This window comes from Rhinolophus sinicus, chromosome 5, assembly GCF_057876585.1.
Source record: "Rhinolophus sinicus isolate RSI-liver-muscle chromosome 5, RSI-T2T, whole genome shotgun sequence".
NCBI classification, from domain to species: Eukaryota; Metazoa; Chordata; class Mammalia; order Chiroptera; family Rhinolophidae; genus Rhinolophus; species Rhinolophus sinicus.
The window spans coordinates 76,097,765-76,119,366 of NC_142505.1; the positions used below are offsets into that span (position 1 = coordinate 76,097,765).

The window sequence follows — 21,602 nt, forward strand, 5'->3', positions numbered from 1 at the left end:
CCGCTGTCCGTCATAAGCCTTTGTGGCCCCTTAGAGTTAGTGGCTTTCAGTGTTGTCCAGGTCGCCAGCAAGGAACCTGAATATACCGCCACTCTTAAGCCGTCCCAGCACCCAACCCCCGTGGGCGGAACTGCTCCTGGAAGCCAGAGCTGCGCGCGCACCGCCCGCCTTCCACTTCCCGGCGTACCCCGGGACTGTGGCGTAAATGCACGCAGGCCGACGCGACTCACGTGACCCGCCGGGCAGCCGAGGCGGGAATCTGTGAGTGGGCACGTTTGGGGTGTCCCTGGGCTTGTGTTCCGTCTCCCGTGGGCATCCCCTGGCCGGCACCCACCCGCTCTCGCCCGCCAGCCGGGAAGGAAGCCGGTGTGAGAGGAAGGGTTCCAGTAGAGCCTTCGCTCCCCCGGAGCCTCACGGCCCTTGCTCTGCTGCGGCCTCCCTGCTAAACCTTGCTGGTCTCTAGGCCCCTGGTGTTGAGATAAGAAACATTCACAAACATGTCCCGGATCGAAAAGATGAGTATTCTTGGCGTGCGGAGTTTTGGAATAGAGGACAAAGATAAGCAAATTATCACTTTCTTCAGTCCTCTCACAATTTTGGTTGGACCCAATGGGGCGGGGAAGACGGTAAGTCATAAATAGCCGCCTTCAGTTTTTCGTGTCACCACATCTTATGAATCTGGAGAATAAAATATCTGGAGAGTTCGGAACGCTGGTTAGGACGAGAGGCGTCCCTACGGCTCAGCGGCTGCGTTCTTGGGGCCCCAAGAAGTGCCTGTTCCTCCGGGTGACTCCCCGGCCCTGGGGCGTGGCCTGGTGTGGTCTTTAGCTACAGCCACTTGAGTCAACCAGACCCAGCGTCCTAAGCCGGACCAGGCCTGTCTGGTGGACAAGGTTTCTCTTGAGAATGCCACGAGAGCCGGAGCTACCGCTTCGCACTCTTAAGAGTTCACAGTCCTACAATGAGCTTTTTTGTCTGCATTGATGTTTTTTAATACTCGCCTTGCCCGCAAAGCATAGCACCCACTGTCCCAATATAGGGATTTGTATAAAAGTTATAAAATATAAATATGTGAGTTTCCACGTATGCCAACTGTCTAAGCATAATAAATGGGAAACATGGCTTAGTTTTAAAATGAAACTGATGCGGTGGGGCTTAGTTAAAATGGAAAACATCAGGCGTACCTCGTTTTATTGCTCAGGGCTTTTATTGCGCTTCACAGGTGTTATGTTTTTTACTGAAGGCTAGCCCCTCCACCCAGCAAAAAGATTAGGACTCTCTTTATTGTGGTGGGCTGGAACCAACCAGCAATATGTCTGAAGCTGTGCCTGTATTTTGTTGTTAAGATGTGTAAAAAATTTGAGCACAACTTATTTACTGTGACTTTTTAAGGCACTGGAAATATTTAGAAATTTGAGTTGGGCCCTGGAATGGCAAGCAATTACGGAAAAAGTATAGCCAAGAGTCTGTTTGGAAGGGTGGCTTGAGAAAAAGCAAAGTGATGACAGTGTAACAGGGAGAAGAGTAAATGCAGTTTTGTGAAAAGCATAGAAAAAGGAAAGGTTTAGTGTTGAGAGTTGAAAGCCTGACTTGTCTACTTTTGTTTATGTAAAAATATCATTTTGAATGCCTGTTATGTACGTAGCATTATATTAAGGAGATACTGTAAAGGAGACTAGTATTTATGAGCACTGGCTGCCTGAACACAAATTTTTTGCTTCGTCATTAGCTGTGTGAATGTGGACAAGAGTGACCTAAATGCTCTGTGCCCCAGTTTTCTCATTTATAAAATTAAGATAAAAATAGTTTCTACAGTCTAGATTAATGTCTAGAATTAAATGATTATGTAAATGTGGTTAGTACAATAACTGGCATATAGTAAGGTCTATGTAACTTGGTCATTGGTTTTGGGTGGGTTTTTTCTTTAACTTTTTCAAGAATTTCAGCTTTATTGAAGTATAATTGACTGTAAGATATTTAAAGTATACGTCTGGTAATTTGGTATATCTATATATTGTGAAAGGATTCCTTCCCCCTATCTAATTAACACATCCATTACTTCACATATTTATCTTTTTTTTTTTTGTGAGAACATTTAAGTTCTACTCTCAGCAAATATCAATTATACAATACAGTGTTATCAACTATGATAACCATGTTTTATGTTAGCCATTGTTGTTATTAACCTAAATTAGCTTAAAGGGTTTTAATTGGAAATAGAAAAAATTTTTTCCAAATAGTAATTGTTTATTTTATTTTAGTATACTTTCTTAGTTATATGGCTTTTCTGTCAATTCATAGCAATTATTCTTTAACACTTAATCATATCTGTATTACAGGTTTTATGTCAGTTTTATCTGCTTGTATCCTTCATAGTCTCAATGGTAAAGAATATTTTTATAATGAATATTTTTATTTATAAAGAATATTTTTATGATAAACTTATGTGATTGATGCTCTTTTCACTAAATAATATAATTTTCTCTTTCTTTAGACCATCATTGAATGTCTAAAATATATTTGTACTGGAGATTTCCCTCCTGGAACCAAAGGGAATACATTTGTTCACGATCCCAAGGTAATGGTGCTAGTAAAATTTTGTACTTTTAAAATAAAATTTTTATAATTATGAAAGTGGTAACAGCTTATTGTAGAAAACTTGGCAGTGGAAAAGTATAAAGAGATATGAAAGTCACCCACACACAAGTCTTAGCACCCAGTGAAAACCATTGTTGACACTTTCTTGCATTCTTTTCTGCTTTATATATTATTTTACATCGCTGAAGTCATACTCGAATCTTGTATTCTGAGGGGTTTTTCCCCCGCTTAACTTCATAAAGTCTCATGTCGTTAAAAACCTATATTAAAATCGTAATCTTGGTGTTTTGAACATGGGTGCTTTTTAAAATCTTTATACGTTTTGTATGTGTGAAATAGTTCTTCCTTAAGATATGTAATCTTGAACATTTTTAATAACTGAATAATTTTCTTACATTTAATTGCTTTTAGCTTTTCATTAAAATGTACTGTGATGAAACTCTTTGTGTATGAATCTTTGTTTGAATTATGGTGTTTATATTAATGTGTGTAAAGGACATAGAATTTTCTATACATATTTTGACCTATAGGTTTTTCTTGTTTCATATACTATAGTGGAGTCATGTGCTTCTCTCAGTATCTCCCCCCCACAAGAGTTCATTGTATATTTATTCCAGGCTTTTTTCTGTGTTTATGAAAACATCTGTGTGCGTATATAAATATACTCACATATGTATTTTAATACATTTAAATTATTTAATACATTTAAATACATTTTATTATACCACTGTATAAATCAAACATTTGTTTAGTGACATACTGCATATGTGTTTACACACACACACACCAGGGGTGCCAAAAAAATGTATACACATGACTTGTATTCATCTTTTGTTATCAGTATATATTGAGTATTACTATTTTAATACAGTTTTTCCTTTCTTAAAATGTGTATACATTTTTTTGGCCCCGTCTGTATATATACACACACTTTTATTTCATTGTTTCACTAAATAGTATTCCATTGAGTTTATATTCTATAGTTTATTTAACTGACCCCCTGTTGATGGTCATTTAAGTTGTTTCTACTTTTATGACTATAGATAACTGTAATAATGAAAATATTTATTAATTTTCCTCGTAGAAATAGAAATATCATTTAGTGCATTTACTGAGCCCTCTTTACAGTCACTGTTCACACCTTCTCTCTCTTTAAGCCTACAATCTGCTCTTCTCCATTGATGATCTTGCCTTGTACTTTATTGAGAAAATAGGAGGAATCATGAAAAGTCCCTCATTTTCCAATCATAAAATCTATCAAACTACTTTGCTTATGTACCCCATACTGTCTATTTTCTCTTCTTTATTAAAGGTAAATTGTTTATTGTTTTATGTAAAGGTCAACCAACCCCTCCTGGAGACTGGATCCAATCCCTTTTGTCAAGTCAAGCATTTTGCTTTTCAGTTCCTTCTTGCGCCTTTATCAGCAGTTTTCCCCTTTGTATAGGATCATTCATATCAACATGTAAACATGCTCTAGTAGCTCCAATCTACAAACACAAAAAACTCCCTTTACTCCAAACCATCCTCTGGCCACTACCTCTTCTCTGTTCCAGTTTATAGCAAAATTCATAGGAGTTGTATGTACTCATTGTCTTCATTTCTTTTTTCTTCTTTTTTTTTTTTTTTTTGTCTTCATTCTCATTTTCTCCTCAGCCTACTCTGTTCAGATTTTTTTCTCCCCCTCACAAAAACTGGTCTTGTCACCAGTAATCTCCATGTTGCCAGATAAAGTGGTCATTTTCTAATTGTAAGTAACTTCTCAGCAGCTTTGATATAGTTGGTTATTCCCTTAAAAAACATTGCTCTCTTGGCTTCCATGACATTATAATATCATAACTCCTTTTTCACTGGCCACACCGTACTCTCCTTTGCTGAGCCTTCTTTTGCTTGACTCTTCTTAGATGATCTCACTCAGTCTCATCGCTTTAAGTTCTGGCTATATGCTGATGACTCCCAAATTTATATATTTAGCCCTAACTTCTTTCCTAAACTCTAGACATATATGTCCAGCTGTTTGTTTGGGTATTTAATGGGCATCTCAAATTTAACATGTTCAAAACAGAACTCTTCGTTCCCAATACTCTCATTCCCTGTTACGTTCTCAAACTCAGTACTCTCCAGTTTAATAAATGATGTCATCATCCACACATTTGCCCATACCAAAACCTGTGTGTCATTCTTTGATTCCTTCATCTCACCTTGTTTCAAATTCATAAGCAGTTCTTAGCTACTCTTCTAAAATATGTTTAGAATTTGCCCTTTCATTCCATCTCTGTTGCTCTTTTCCTGGTCTAAGCCACCATCTTTCCTTTGAACTACTGTATTTTTGCCATGTATAATGCGCTCCTGTGTATAATGTACACCCATGTTTCTGGCCCAAACTTTCAGGGAAAAAGATCTTTCATTTTAATGTTTTAATTCAAATTTTTATTTGATTACATTTAGGTACTTGTTTTTTGTTTTATAAAGGAGTTTTAGCATTTATTTTTTAACATATTATGGTACAAGAAATTTTAATGTAACAAATAATTACAAAACACAAGAACAGATACAAGGTACAAGAAATTTTATGTACCAGTAACAAATTTATGATATTTAGGCATCATGGAAGGTCAAGAACTGTTTGTTGTTGCAAGTTTGTCGTAAGTTCAGTAAAACTGATTATCATATTCCAGGGTATTATTTTGCATACGGATATTGTTATTCACTTCTAGAGTTACACTTTAACTCATAAGCATAAATAAAAAATTAAAAACATTTATATAGATACAGAATTACTACCCATGTATAATGTACATTCTTATTTTTCCCTCACAAATTTGGGCAAAAAAAGTGCACATTATACACAGCAAAATACGGTATTCTAATAGACTCCAAACTTGTTTTCCTGCCCACATTTTTTTAAAATTCATTTTTTAGTTACTTGACAATATTATATTAGTTTCAGGTGTACAGCATAGTGATTAGACATTTATGTACTCCTATGATGTGATTACCCTGATAAATAGTACCCATCTGGCACCATAGATAGTTACTGCAATACTATTGACTATATTCCCTATGCTGTACTTTACATCTGTGTGACTATTTTTATAATTGGCGATTTGTACTTAATCCCTGTCTTTCTTTGCCCATCTTCCCAACCCCCCTCCAATCTGGCAACCATCAATTTGTTCTCTGTATCTATGAATTTGTTTCTGTTTTGTTTGTTCATTTATTTTCTTTTTTGATTCCACATATAAGTGAAGTCATATAGTATTTGTCTTTCTCTGTCTGACTTATTTTACCTAGCATAATACCCTGTAGGTCCATCCATGTTGTCGCAAATGGCAAGTTTTCTTTCTCTTTTATGGCCAAGTATTACTTTATTGTATACATGTACCACATCTTTATTTGTTTTTCTATCGATGGACATTTGGGTTGCTTCCATATCTTGGCTATTGTAAGTGATGCTCCAGTGAAGATGGGGGCATATATATCTTTTTGAATTAGTATTTTGGGTTTCTTCAGATAAATACCCAGAAGTGGAATTTCTGGGTCATATGGTAGTTTTATTTTTAATTTTTGAGGAACCTCCATACTGTTTTCTATAGTAGGTATACCAATTTACAATTCCACCAATAATACACAAGGGTTCCTTTTTTTTCCATAGCCTCGCTAACACTTGTTTGTTGATTTATTGATAATAGCCATTCTGACAGGTGTGAGGTGGTATCTCATTGTGGTTTTGATTTGCATTTTCCTGTAATAAGTGATGCTGAGCATCTTTTCTTGTGTGTTGGCCATCTGTATGTCCTCTCTGGAGAAATGTCTATTCATGTCCTCCGCCCGTTTTTTAATAGGATTTTTTTTTTTTATGTTGAGGTGTATGAGTTCTTACATATTTTGAGTGTTAACCCCTTATCGGATATATCGTTTGCAAATATTTTCTCAGGTTGCCATTTATTTTATTGAAGGTTTCTTTTTCGGTGCAAAAGCTTTTTAATTTGATGTAGTCATATTTGTTTCTTTTTGCTTTTGTTGTCTTTGCCCTAGGAGACATACCAAAAAATATTGCTAAGGCCAATGTCAAAGACTTTATTGCCCATGTCTTCTTCTAGAAGTTTTATGGGTTTGGGACTTAAATTTAAGTCTTTCATCCATTTTGAGTTTATTACTGTATACGGAGTAAGAAAGTGGCCTGGTTTCATTTTTTGGCATGTATCTGTCCAGTTTTGCCAACACTATTTATTGAAGAGACTCTTTACCCCATTGTATATTCTTGCCTCATTTGTTGTAGATTAATTGACCATATAGGCATGGGTTTATTTCTGTCTGCCCTCATTCTTGAAGTTCTTTTTTTCACACAGCAACCCGAGTTATCTTTTACATATTTTCATTCAAGAGGTAGTGAGTTATCCAAAATCCGGAGGAAGAACAGTGAGTGTTAATACTGAGTGCAAAGTCCCTGAGGTAGGACCGTGCTTGGTGTGTTCAAGGAATCACAGTAGAAAAATGGTGAGGGAAAGACTGGTAGAAAATTAAGTCAGAGCGACAGAAGCGAATAGATCCTATAGGACTTTATTTAAATTGGAATCTATTGGAAGATTTTTAAGCAGGGAAGGGGCATTTTACAGTAATTGGTCTTGCTGCTGAGAGAAGACTCTGTAAATGGCAAGGGTGGAAGTTCAGAGACTAATAAAGGGGATTATGTGATAATAAATATTAGTGGTTTGATTAAGATGGTGGTGGTAGAATGGTGAGAAATGCTTGGATTGGGGATGTAGTTTACAGGTAGGACCAACAGATCAGCTAATGGTTTAAATGATGGTATATGAAAGAAGTAGGATCATCAAGCATTTAACTCCAAGTTTTTTGACGTGAACAACTAGATAAAATAATGTTGCCATTTATTGTAATGGGGAAACTCTGCAAAAAGAGATTTGGGTGGCTGTGGTTTAAACATGTAAATTTGGGGTGTCTGTTAGATATTCAAAGGACATGTCCATTAGGCAAATAGAAGTATGTCCAGGGAAGAGGTTTGGACTAGAGAAAGAAAATTAGGAATCATTGATATGTACAATTATTTATATATAGTTAGTGTTAAAGCCTGATGGTGTCACATAGAAAGTGAATATAGAGCAGAGATCCAAGACCTGAACCTAGAGCACATTAGCATTTAGAGGAGGAGGAGCCAGCAAAAGATGCTAAAAGAACAAGTAGTAAAGAAAGGAAAACTGGGAGAGTCATGTGTTGGAAGATAAGAGAATAAAGTGTTTCAAGAAGGAAGGAGTCATCAACTGTGTCAAATATATTGATAGCCGAAATAAGAGGAAGGTTTGGCTACGTAGTGGCCACTGGTGATCTTGACAAAACCAGTTTCAGTAATCTGAGAAAACGAGGTAAGGAAGTGAAATACACAGAATTGTTTTATGAGTTTTGCTGTAAGTGGAAATGAGATAGGGCAGTAGCTGAAAAGGTTTGCAGGATCAAGGGGAGTTTTGTCTATTTTTGTTGTTCTTTTGTTGTTGTTTTTTTTTAATTGGGGAAGGGGAACAGGACTTTATTGGGGAACAGTGTGTACTTCCAGGCCTTTTTTTCCCCCAAGTCAAGTTGTTGTCCTTTCAATCTTAGATGTGGAGGGCGCAGCTCAGCTCCAGGTCCAGTTGCTGGTTTCTAGTTGCAGGGGGCACAGCCCACCATCCCTTGCTGGAGTTGAACCGGCAACCTTGTGGTTGAGAGGATGCATTCCAACCAACTGAGCTATCCGGGAGCTCAGCGGCAGTTCAGCTCAAGGTGCCGTGTTCAATCTTAGTTGCAGGGGGCGCTGCCCACAATCCCTTGCAGGAGTCGAGGAATTGAACTGGCAACCTTGTGGTTGAGAGGATGCATTCCAACCAACTGAGCTATCCGGGAGCTCAGCGGCAGTTCAGCTCAAGGTGCCGTGTTCAATCTTAGTTGCAGGGGCGCTGCCCACCATCCCTTGTGGGACTTGAGGAGTTGAACCGGCAACCTTGTGGTTGAGACCCCACTGGCCCATGTGGGAATTGAACCGGCAGCCTTCGGAGTTACGAGCATGGAGCTCTAACCGCCTGAACCACCGGCCGGCCCTGTTGTTTTTTTAAATTAACTCACTCATTCATTCATTCTGATGTTTCCATGTTGAAAACATCTACCAATTTCAATTTATCACCCACTCCCCTTTCCAAATGCTTTCATCTTTCTAGAGCTGTTTTTCTCAGCTGTCTGCTCATGTCCTCCCTGTGGTTCTTTTGGCCTTGGTGGTTTAGCTCTTTTCACCTGCTACCCACTTTTCAGCTGCTGTTATTTCCCAGTTCTGAGCTCCCACCCACACTGTTTTGTTCATCAACTCTTCCCACCTGAGTCCTCACACCTACTTCTGTGGGTGGAGCCATTCCCTTCACCTGAATTGCCTGCATCCTTTCAGTTTTCCTAACCTGCTATGTTCTTCTCATCATTTCAGTTCCTCTCACCCTCTTATATCTTCAGCTTCTCTTGTCTTTCCTTTTACCTGTTTTAATTTGTCTCTACACCTAATACTGTTTACCTTGTCTTAAACATGTGCTCCCAAGATGAAGAATTACAAAATGGAAAAAATATTTTAAGCAACTGTTCTCAGGCATTGGACAACAGATGGTATAGAGCTGTGATCTTTCAGGAAAGATAAATATAGGAGGTTATACTACACATGCAGTTCAGCTTCCTAGCTAGGGATATTTTGTAAGCTTTGGCACATGGAATTAGAACCCAACAGAGAACAGTGGTATCACTAGGCAGGTGAAACAAAGATAGAAGTTTGGGTTTGCTTGGGTGGCTGTAAATAATGGACAGGGTACAAGAATGAGGTTGCTGTGCAGAGATGGCCACCAGAAATGTGTGTAAGGAACCCTTGAGTCTTTGGCCAAATACTGAGTTACACGTGTCCAAGATGAGATTGAGTGAGGGCTAGCAGAGAACAATGATTGGGGTAAAGGGGTGGCACTGTGAGCTGGAGATTGTAGAGGTTACACAATGCTGGGAGGTGGGGGGCATTTGTGTCCTGATATGCTGGAGGAGGGAGAGCTTGTGGAACTCCCTAGTGCGCTTTGGAAACCTCAGAAGGGCTATCCTAACAAATCCTACAAATTTTGACAGAACCAAGCTGACTCTCCAATAAATTAATTGCCTGCCAGAACAAAACTCAACATTTTTTAAAGGAAGTCAACACAGTCCAAACTCTGAATGTAGCATCTCTAATACCAGGATATAATAAAAATTAGTGGACATATCAAGAAACAAGTGTGATTCATAACTGGAAGGAAAAAAGTGAATAGAAACAGATGCAGAGATGATAGATTTTTGGAATTAGCAGACAAAGGATTATAAAAGCTATGACACATAAATTCAAGAATTTAAAGGAAAAATGGCCATGATGTGTGGGAAAAGATCTCAGTGAAGAAATAAAACTGTAAAAGATCCAAGAAGCTCAACACATCACAAGCAGCATAAACACACTTATGTTGCACATCATTTTCAAATTGCTGAAAACCAAAGACTTAAAGAAACTCTTAAAAGCAGACTGAGGAAAAAGTAGCACATTATGCAGAGGGGAAAAATAATGATTGCTGACATCTCATCAAAAATTGTCCAAGCCAGGAGATAGTGAGATGACATCTTTAAAGGGCTGGAGAATTAAAGTCACCCTAAAATTCTGTATCCAGCAAAAATATCCTTCAAAAATTGAGGATGAAATGGAGAACATTTTCAGATTTTTTTTTTAAAGGCAGAAGTTTTTGTCACTAGCAGATTTACACTATAAGAAATGTTAAAGGAGGTTATTGAGACTGAGGGAAAATGATCCTAAATTACTCCTAGAGTACAGGTTGCTGTAGGCCTCTCCCACTTACAGTCCTTAATAACAAGGTTCAAAAGGATCAAATCTCAAGAAACTTTGCATGCTGAGCCAAGTTCAACACTCAATAAAGGAGTAAAAATAGTCTTCACTCAACAATAAAGTTCACAATCAAAAATTACCAGGCATGCAAAGGGAAAACAACCAGGAGATAACTCAATCATAAAAACAGGTCCAAGATGAAAGGGATAATAGAATTAGCAGACAACCTTAAAACATAAATCTTACAAATATCTAGAAAGATGTAAAGGAAAACAAGCATATCAAGAGAAATGGAAGATAGAATAAAAAGACCCAAATAAAGCAAAAGGAATAAAAATGTTTTAAAAAATAATAGGTTAAAAGTAAATGGATGGAAAACATATACAAAAATATGCCAACTAATAAAAAGAAAACTGAAGTTTTAATTAGTATCAGACAGTATACTTCAGAACCAGGAATGTTACTGGTGTAAAAAGAGACATTTTATGATGATGGTCATTTCACCAAAAGGATACAACAATTCTAAATGTAGAACTTTAATACAGAAGAGGCAAAATCTATGGAACTGAAGGAAAAGTAGATAAATCTATAATTATGGTTGGAGATTTCAACACCCCTCTCAATAGAGAAACAGAAAAGTAAGAACAAATATCAGTAAGGATATGGAAAACTTGAACACTGTTGACCAAATTAACCTAATTGACATTTATAGGACATTTTGATGAACAACAGAATACACATTATTTTCAAGAGCATATGGAACATTCACAAATATTTTGGACCATAAAAAAGGGAAATACATTTAGAAGGATTGAAGTCATTCAGAGTGTGTTCTCTGACCGCACAAAAATTAAATCAATAAATAGAAATCAATAAACTGAAAAATAACTGGAAAATCCCCAAGTATTTGAAAATGAAACAGCACTTCTAAATAACCCAGGGATTAAAGAAGAAATCACAAAGGAAATTAGAAAATACTTTAAAGTGTAGCATATAAAAAGTTGAGGGATATAGCTGAATAATGGTTAAAAATTTGTAGAATCAAATGTTTATATTAGAAAAGTAAAAAAGTTTAAAATTAATGACCTGAGCTTTCATCTTAAGAAACTTGAAAAAGAAGAGCTAATTAAACTCAAAATAAGCAAAAGGAGGAAAATTGATAAAGATAAGAATCTAATACATCTTAACACCAAAAATCCCCAGTCAGGAAAATGCAAGTATATTTTGGATATTAACCATTTATTGGATGTATCATTGGCAAATAACTTCTCCCATTCATTAGGTTGTCTTTTCATTTTATTGGTTTCCTTCACTATGCAAAAACTCTTTAGTTTGATGTAGTCCCATTTGTTTATTTTTATCTTTTGTTTCCCTTGCCCAAAGAGACATATCCAAAAAACTACAGCTAAGAGTGCTGTGAAATATAGGCAGTGTACATGTTTTCTTCTGGAAGTTTTATGGTTTTGGGTTTTACATTTAAATAGACTGTTTATTTCTGCTCTGATCTCTATTGTTTTCTTCCTTCTACTCACTTTGGGCTTTGTTTATCCTTCTTTTGCTAGTTCCTTTAGGTATAAGATTAGATTGTTTATTTAAGATTTTTCATATTTCTTGAGGTAGGCCTGTATTACTATGAACTTTCGTCTTAGAACTGCTTTCTAAGGGTTGTGTCCCATAGATTTTGGGTCTTTGTGTTTTCATTTTCATTTGTGTCAAGGTACCTTTTGATCTTTATCTTGATCTCGTTGTTAACCCATTCATTGTTTATAGCATGTTATTTAGCCTCCATATGTTTAGTTTTCTCCTTGTAATTGATTTCTAGTTTTATAGCATTGTGATCAGAGAAGATGCCTGATATGATTTCAGTCTTCTTAAATTTCCTGAGACTTGTTTCATGGCATAACATGTGGTCTATCCTGAAAAATGTTCCATGTGCACTTGAAAAGAATGTATATTCTTCTGCTTATGGGTGAAATGTTATGAAATGTCAAATTCATCTGGTCTAGTGTGTCATTTAAAGCCACTGTCTCCTTGTTGATTTTTTTTCTGTCTGGATGACTATCCATTGATGTCAGTGGGGGGTGTTAAATTTCCCTACTATTATTGTATTACTGAAGCTCTCTTCCTTTATGTCCGTCAATATTTGCTTTATATATTTAGGTGCTTCTGCATTGGGTGTCTAAATGTTCGTAGGAGTTATATCCTCTTGTTGGATTGATTCTTTATCATTACGAAGTGTCCTTTGACTGTTGTTACAGCTTTTTAAAGTCTATTTTTAAAGTCTATTTTGTGTGATATAAGTATTGCTACTCCAGTTTATTTTTCATTTCCGTTTGCACAAAACATCTTTTTCCATCTCTTTCCTTTCATGCCCTGTGTGTCTATTGACCTAAAATGGGTCTCTTAGGCAGTATATGTGTGTATGGGGCTTGTTTTATATCCATTCATCCACCCTACCCTGTCTTTTGATTGGAGCGTTTAGTCCATTTACATTTAAAGTAATTATTGATAGGTATGTCGTTATCATTTTACTGCTTTATGAATGTTTTTTAGTTCTTCTTTGTTCCTTATTTTCTTGCTCTCCGGTATATTGATGACTTTCTATAGTGTTATGTTTGGATTGCTTTCTTTTAGTTTTATTTCAAAAATCTTGTAGACTTGGTTTGTAGTTACTATGTGCTTCACATATATTCAAGCTGTGTGCATAGCAGTCTCTTTTAAGTTGATGGCCACTTGATTTTGAACACATTCTAAAATCACTACAATTTTTACTCAATGCCTTCATGTTTATGTTTTTGTCATTTTTTACTTCTTTTGTGTGTGTGTGTGTGTGTGTGTATGTGTATGTGTGTGTGCGTTTGTATATCCCGTAATTTGTGTGTGTGTGTGTGTATGTGTATGTGTGTGTGCGTTTGTATATCCCGTAATTTGTTGTTGTAGCTACACATGATCTTCCTGCTTTTGCCTTTTAACCTTTGTACCAGCTTTATAATTGGTTGATCCACTGCTTTTATTGTGTTTGCCTTTGTCGGTGAGAATTCTTTTTCTATATTTTCTTATTCATATTTTTTATAGTTTTTTTCTTAAAAGATGTTCCTTTAACATTTTTTGTAATACTGATTTAGTGCTGATGAACTCCTTTATGTTTTTCTTGTCTGGAAAACTCTTTATCTCGCCTTTGATTCTAAATGGTAACCTTTCTGGGTAGAGTAATCTTGGTTATAGGTCTTTGCTTTTCATCGCTTCAAATATTTCATGCCAGTCCCTTGTGGCTGCAAAGTTTCTGTTGCAAAATAAGCTGATTGTCTTATCTGAGGTGCCTTGTACATAACTAACTGCTTTCCTCTTGCTACTTTAAAGACTCTTTGTCTTTAACCTTTGGCATTTTAATTACGATGTGTCTTGGTGTGGGCCTCTTTGGGTTCATATTGTTTGGAAACCTCTGCACTTCCTGGACACATATGTCTATTTCTTTCGCCAGGAAAGTTTTCGTCATTTCTTCAAGTAGATTTTCAATCTCTTTCTCTCTCCTCCTTCTGGTAACTCTATGAGGTGACTGTTGGTGCACTTGATGTTGTCGCAGAGGTCCCTTAAACTGTCCTCATTTTAAAAACTTTTTTTCTTTTTGCTGTTCCAATTGGGTGTTTTCTGCTAACTTATCTTCCAGATTGCTGATTCGATCCTGTGCTTCATGTAATTTCTGTTGATTTCCTCTAGTGTATTCTTCATTTCTGTTACTGTGATCTTCATTTCTGACTGTTTCTTTTTTATGTTTTCTATCTCATTGTTGAAGTTCTCACTGAATCCATCCGTTGTTTTCTTTAAGTTCATTGAGCATATAACCCTGTTTTGAACTCTGTATCTGGTAGGTTGCTTGTCTCCATTTCATTTAGCCTTTTCCTGGAGCTTTGTCCTGTTCTTTCATCTGAGACATGTTTCTTTGTCTCCTCATTTTAGCTGACTCCCTGTGTTTGTTTCTATGTATTAGGTAGAGCTGCTGTATCTCCTGGTCTTGGCAGAATGGCCTTATGTAGTACATTTTCTGTGGGGCCCAGTGGCATAGTCTCTCTGGTCACCTGAGCCAGGTGTGCCAGGGGTGTCCCTTGTGTGGATTGTGTGTGCCCTCCTGTAGTAGTTGAGTCTTGATTGCTGTTAGCACATCAGTGGGTGTGTTTGACCCTCAGGCTGACCGGCTGTGAGTGCTTGCCATGACTACAGTGGATGAGCTTTTGTGTATGGGCTGACCGCATGGAGCAGGAATCGCTTTAGCGAGGCTCTGGTGCCCGCTGAGTCTGCCCTTTGGGTGTGTCATCTGTGTAGCTGGTTGGGTGGTACTTTGCTGTGGTCTGAAGCTGGCTACTGGGTGTGTTGGTTCTAGAGCCTCTTGGGAGGGACTTTGGTGAAAGCCAAGGTTAGCCGCTGCTTGTGCTGGGCTTGAGGTTGCCTGGTAAGAGATATAAACTGATCTCCTGTTGGCTGATGCTTGTGCTGTGCTTGGAGGCACTTGGGAGATGTCATTTTGTGAACCGAAGCCAGTGCCAACTTGTGCTGGGCCTGTGGCTACTTAGTTAAAGCTATGTTTCAAGCCAAGACTGGCTACCACTTATGCCAGGCCTGGGGCCACCTGATGGGAGTTACAATGCAAGTTGAGACTGGTTATGCTGGGCTTAGGGGTGCTTAGCAAGAAGTACAGGGTACACTGAAGCCAGATGCTGCTGGTTTGGGGTTGTGGACCTTGGAAAGATTTTAGGAAAGTCCACAGCATGAGCTGAGGCAGGGCATTTGTGTGGAGCAGGCACTGGAAGAGGTTCGGGCCGTGCTCACAACTTGAGTATGATGGGGTATCAGAGAGTTAGCAGCGCAGGGTAAACAGTGTTAGCCAGGTTAATGGAGAGTCAGATTGGGTGTCCACCTGTGCCTGCTGGCTGAGTGGGAGGGGAGTTCAACAAAAGAACAGTGGCGCCTGCCAACACTTCCGTCCCCAGGGACAGCTGCCTGGGGGGGGCCCCTGCCCGTCCATCCCTTGTCCTGAAGCTAGTCAATTTAGTTCTTCTTTGTATATCTCTGGTACTTTTCAAGCTGCTGCCCCTGCCCTGGAGCCTAGACGAGTGAGTTTGTGAGTGAGCAAGTCCATCCGCGGGCCATTTAAGAGGACAGCTTGATCTCCTGCAGCGCTCTGTTTCACATGGATGTAATCCCTGCTGATTTTCACAGCCAGGTGTTAACGGGGATTCCTCTTCCTGGCAGTGGTGCTCCCGGCTGGGGAGTCCTGTGTGGAGCTGGGACCCTTCACGCCTCAGGGGGGACCTCTGCAGCCAAGATATCCTTCCCGATTCTTAACCACCACATGTGGGTGTGGGACCTGCCTGTTCCATGTCTCCGCCTCTCCTACCAGTATGACCTGGCTGCTGCTTTATATTCTCAGTTATAGGGCTTCTGTTCAGCTAGACCTCAGGTGGTTCCCAATTATAGTTGTTCTGTAGTTTAGTTGTAATTTTTCTGTGGTTGTGGGAGGAGGTGAGCACAGCATTTATGTACTATGCCATCTTGACTGGAAGTTCATAGAATCTTAATAAGTGTAGGAGGAATAATAGAACTACAAAGTTACTATTTGACAAGTATAGTAATCATTCATGTAAGAAACGTTACTTGATGCTAAAACTAGTGGAGAATAGCTTGATAAGGTACGAGATATTGACATGGCCTTAATATATCTCTCTCCCAAATATTTATTAATAGCAAAGTATAAAAAACAACTTTATGGTGAAGAAGCCTGGCAGATACTATGTTTATCAAGTGGTTGCCATTAACATTCTCAGTAATGAGATAAATTGAAATCATGTTCCATCTGATAAGATGCAATGAACGAACACATCACTTTTGTAATATTCCACCAAAGATGCATAATCTGATTATAGTCGTAAAGAAATATTAGACAAACCCAAATTTTGGGAGACATTCTGTAATTTTCAAAATTATCACTCATGAAGTCAAAGAAAATCTGAGGAACTGTTCCAGACTAAAAGAAACTAAAGAGACATGACAACAATGTGTAATTTGGAACAGGGTGTAATACAATGCGTAATTCTGAGCTGGATTTTTTTGTTGTTAAAGATATTTTGGTACAATTGCCAACACTTGAATGGTATCTGAAGACTATATGGTAGTAATATATCAGTATCAATTTCCTGATTTTTATGGTTGGAAGTATCCTTGTGTTGTAGGAATTATTGGTAATGGGACAGCAGGTCAGCAACTTACTGTCAAGTGGTTCAGGCGGAAAAAGTTATGTATACTGTATTTCTACTTTTCTGTAACCTTGTGATTATTTTAAATATTTTAAAAATACTTTTGGTAGTTAAAAATATAAAATTTATTGGAAAAATCACATGCATGATCTCTTAATGATGCTGAATAACAGAAAGAGGTATATAATACAATTTTAGTAAGTCAATTACATAGTAAAATTAAATTCTTTTTTTGTCCTCTCATTTTCCGTAAGATTGCTTATATATTCTTTTAGAACTAACGTTCTAATACTTATGAAAGTAGCATAATTCTTTTCTATTCTACCTTCAAAGATTGCTCAAGAAACAGACGTTAGAGCCCAGATTCGTCTGCAGTTTCGTGATGTCAATGGAGAGCTCATAGCTGTGCAGAGATCCATGGTGTGTACTCAGAAAAGCAAAAAGACCGAATTTAAAACCCTGGAAGGAGTCATTACTAGAACAAAGTAGGTGTATATTTTATATTTGAATATCTTCATTTTTCTGCCTTTCAGTTTCTTTATGTTTTTTTCCCTACTATTTTAGCTTATTTTAGGGAGCATGTTAATTTTTTTAACAGACTGTTTTTTTACAGCAATTTTAGGTTCTCAGTAAAATTGAGCAGAAAGTAAAGTTCGTGTATATTCCCTGCTCACACATATGCACAGCCTCACCCACTATCACCATTAAATTTTTAATTTTGATTACTCTTAGATTGGTGCAAAAGTAATTGGTTTAAAAGGGTAAAAAATAATGCAAAAACTGCAATTACTTTTGTACCAACCTGATATTTATCAGTCAAACAGAATGATTCCATTGAAGATTTATGACAATGCTCTATTCCTTTGAGTAATTTATGAACAGTTGCTGAATTGAAGGTGCATAATCACTCAAATACAGATTGAATGAATGAAAAATGCTGGTACAGTAGTACCTCGGTTTTTGAACGTCTCCATTGATGAACATTTCGGTTTACGAACGCCGTAAACCCGGAAGTAAGTGCCTCAGTTTTCGAACACACCTCGGAAGTCAAACATGTCATGCGGCGTCCGCTGAGTGCAAGATCCTGAGGCCTAGCTGTCGGCTGTTTTCGAAAGTTTCAGGACTCGAACGGTTTTCTGGAACGGATTACGTTCGAAAACGGAGGTACTGCTGTGTCATGTGTAGGGATGGGTGAGATTAGAAGTAGACAAGTAGGAAAGAGTAATAATTTGTCTCTTTCAACTGTTAGCATTCTGTTAGAGCAGGTGTCCTCTTATAGTGAATATGGATTTTGAAATTAGGCTGCCCTGGCTTCAAGGCTTTATCTTTGTTGAACAGATTACTTAAGGATCACCTTAAGCCTGCTTTTCACTCATTTGTTTGTTAAACTAATTAAATAATTCCTTTATTTAATCAAGAATGTTTAGTACCTGTTCTGTGCTAGAGACACTTACAGTAGCCACAGGCTTCTCAGGCGGGTTGTTTTCATTGACTTTTAAACACACTCAGGTCTCTCCCATACCCTCGGATTTCATTTTATTCCAGTTACTGTGTCCATCTTCCCCATTTACAGCTAATCTTCCCAAAGAGTTGTTGATACTTACTGTTTCCATTTCTTTACTTCCTCCTCACTTCTCCTCTAGCCCTATTCTATTGAAATAGCTCCAACTAAGATCACTAATAACCTCTGTGTTAATGAAGAAGATAATGCTGTTGCTGTATAAAATAGACCTCATAGTGAGTGAGCCTCTATTTTTTCATTTGTAAATAGGGTTCATTATCACTGTATATGTCAAGAAAGATGTTACAAGGACTGAGCTATTGCATATAAAATGCCTAATACGAGGTGTGACAATTAAGTTCACGAACTTGCCACTGTGCACTTACGTTGGCAGCACTGCACAAACAGCTCAGTAAGGTTTCATAACCTTGGTATATCAGTATCTCACAGCTGTGTTCGTATTGACATGTGGCTGAGTGGCGTTCGCTGTTGTTGCGTGTTTTTGTGTGCCGTAGCGAGAATGTCTGAGCTTGAATTAGATTCACGAACAAACATTAAATTTCTCATTAAACGTGGCAAGAGTGGAAGTGAAATCAGGGACATGTTTGTCCAAGTTTATGGGGCTAATCCCATGAAGAAAATGGCAGTGTACAAATGGATTAAATGTTTTTCTGAGGGGAGAGAACACGTCACTAATGAAGAGAAGTCAGGGCAGCCATTAATGAGCAGAACTGACAAAAACATTGCAAAAATTCATCGAATTGTGTGTGAAATTCGTCAGTTGACTGAGAAGCATAGCAGACCAAGTAAACATCGATAGAGAAACAGTCGGGAAAATCTTAACTGAAAATCTTGGCATGAGAAAGGTGTGTGCAAAAATGGTCCTGAAGGAGCTCACCAATGAACAAAAGCAAAGGAGAATCGAAGTTTGCCAAGACCTTTTATAGAGGCAAGATGATGTTTTGGGCCGTGTTATCACTGGTGATGAAACATGGGTGTACATATGCGACCCTGAAACAAAGCGTCAAAGCACACAATGGAAGTCAGCCAATTCTCCATGACCAAAAAAGTTCCGTCAGTCCAAATCAAGAGTCAGAACGATGTTGCTAAACCTTTTTTGATATCAGAGGGATTATTTATTATGAATTTGTGCCAACTGGCAAACAGTTAACCAAGTTTACTACTTGGAAGTGCTGAAAAGGCTGCAAGAAAAAAATTAGATGACTTGAACTTTTTGCCAACAATTCATGGCTGTTCCATCACGACAATGCACCAACTCACACAGCACTGTCTGTGAGGGAGTTTTTAGCCAGTAAACAAATAACTGTGTTGGAACACCCTCCCTACTCACCTGATCTGGCCCCCAACGACTTCTTTCTTTACCCAAAGGTAAAGGAAATATTGAAAGGCAGGCATTTTTATCACATTCTGGACATCAAGGGTAATACAATGACAGCTCTGATGGCCATTCCAGAAAGAATTCCAAAATTGCTTTGAAGGGTGGACTAGGCGCTGGTGTGGGTGCATAGCTTCCCAGGGGGAGTACTTTGAAGGTGACTTGTAGTGATATTCAGCAGTGAGGTATGTAGCACTTTTTCTAGGATGAGTTCGCGAACTTAGTTGTCAGACCTCGAATATAGTAAGAGCTCATTTATTTTCTGTGACTGCTGTAACAAACCACAAACCAGTGGCTTAGTACAACACAAATTTATTATCTTACAGTTCTGTAATTTAGAAGCTTGAGTTGGGTCTCACTGGCCTAAAGTCAGGGTGTTGTTAGGGCTATGTTCCTATTTGGAGGCTGTAAGCAAAAATCTATTTCCTTGCTCTTTCCATCTTTTAGAGGCCACCCACATTCCTTGGCTCATGGCCCTTTTCCTCCATCTTCAAAGCCAGCAATGGTGGACAGTTTTCACCTCTTCTACCTCCCTCTCCCACATTTAAGGACCCTTGTGACTACCTTGGCCCCACCCAGATAATCCAGGATAATCTAAAGTCAGGTGATGGGCAACCTTAATTTCATCTGTAATCTTAATTCCTCTTTGCCACATAACCTAACACATTCACAAATTCCAGGGATTAGAATATAGATATCTTTGGAGGGCCATTGTTCTGTGTACTACAACTCAGTAAATGGTAGTTGTTAATCACTTCTTACATAAACAGTCTTTTTAGACTTCCATGATATGTCACAACACTGATCCCTCTTTCTTTACCTTATACCCACATTCTACCCATCAGGAAAGGTTGGAGTTCTATAGGCTTACCCCTAGATCCTCTTTTGTTTGTGCTCTGTATTCTCTTCCTAGATAATCTCATTCATATCACTAAAATTACTGTGTATTCATAGGTGACTCACAAATGTATCTCTCCATTCCAGACTTGTTTCCAGACCCATGTGCCTAACTGCCTCTCTCATTTTCTACCAGTTGTTTCAAAGACACCTCAGATTCAACCATACCAAGTTCATGATCCTTCACACTTGACTCACCTTAAAAATCTCCTACAACCTGGTCCTCTTGCAGTGCTCTGCCTCCCAGTGTATGACACCACTATCCATCCAGTGACACAAGCCAAGAACCTAAGTCTATCCTGACACCTTCCTTGCTCTCCATATTCAGTCCATTACCCTGTTTCCCTGAAAATAAGACCTAGCCGGACCATCAGCTCTAATGTGTCTTTTGGAACAAAAATTAATATAAGACCAGGTCTTGCATTATATTATGTTAGATAATACCAGGTCAGGTCTTATAGTAAAATAAGACCGGGTCTTACATTAATTTATGCTCCAAAAGACACATTAGAGCTGATGGTCTGGCGGCTAGGTCTTATTTTTGGGGAAACATGGTACCAACTCGTATGGATGTAACATAAATGTCTTTTGAGTGTGTTTCTCTCAATTTCTACAATGGCCATTATAGTTTAAGCTACGTACCATCATCTTTTCCTGGTTTAATGTGACAACCTCTTGATCTATCTGTGTCATCTCCTTACAAAACATTCTCAATTCATTCAGTGTAACATACGTATTGAAATATATAAACGACAGTAAAGACAGCCACTGCTTCTGTCCACCTAATCTAGTTAACAGATACTGGACAGAAGATGTGAAAGAAAATAGTGGATTTGTCGTTCTGCTGAAAGATACTGAGAGATCTCTTGGAACCCAGGGGTAGGGGTGTTCCTGGCCCTGGGTTTAATGATGTAGGAAAATCATTTAAAGGACCCTGAGGGAGTTCTCTCTATTGGATTGCTTTGTCAGTGTGACCCTAGAACTTGAGGCCTACTGATTAAGAATCCTCCCTGGATTTGCTTAGATGGGTACCACAAAGGGTTACCTTTACTCTCCTTTACCATGTGTCTGTTACTGAACAAATCT

At 38.2% G+C, this 21,602-nt stretch overlaps 1 protein-coding gene across 2 annotated transcripts in view; it reads left to right on the forward strand.

Moving 5' to 3' along the window:
• Positions 1-217: 217 nt before the first annotated feature.
• Positions 218-21,602, forward strand: part of RAD50 (RAD50 double strand break repair protein) — a 92,779-nt gene continuing 71,394 nt past the window's right edge. For both annotated transcript variants that reach the window (XR_012489778.2, XM_019756106.3), the window contains exons 1-3: positions 218-626; positions 2,495-2,578; positions 17,056-17,207. Coding sequence is in view for 1 of the 2 variants with exons in the window: in XM_019756106.3 (XP_019611665.1) it covers positions 498-626; positions 2,495-2,578; positions 17,056-17,207 (365 nt within the window). In the remaining variant the exon portion in view is untranslated. The remainder of the gene's footprint in view (positions 627-2,494; positions 2,579-17,055; positions 17,208-21,602) is intronic.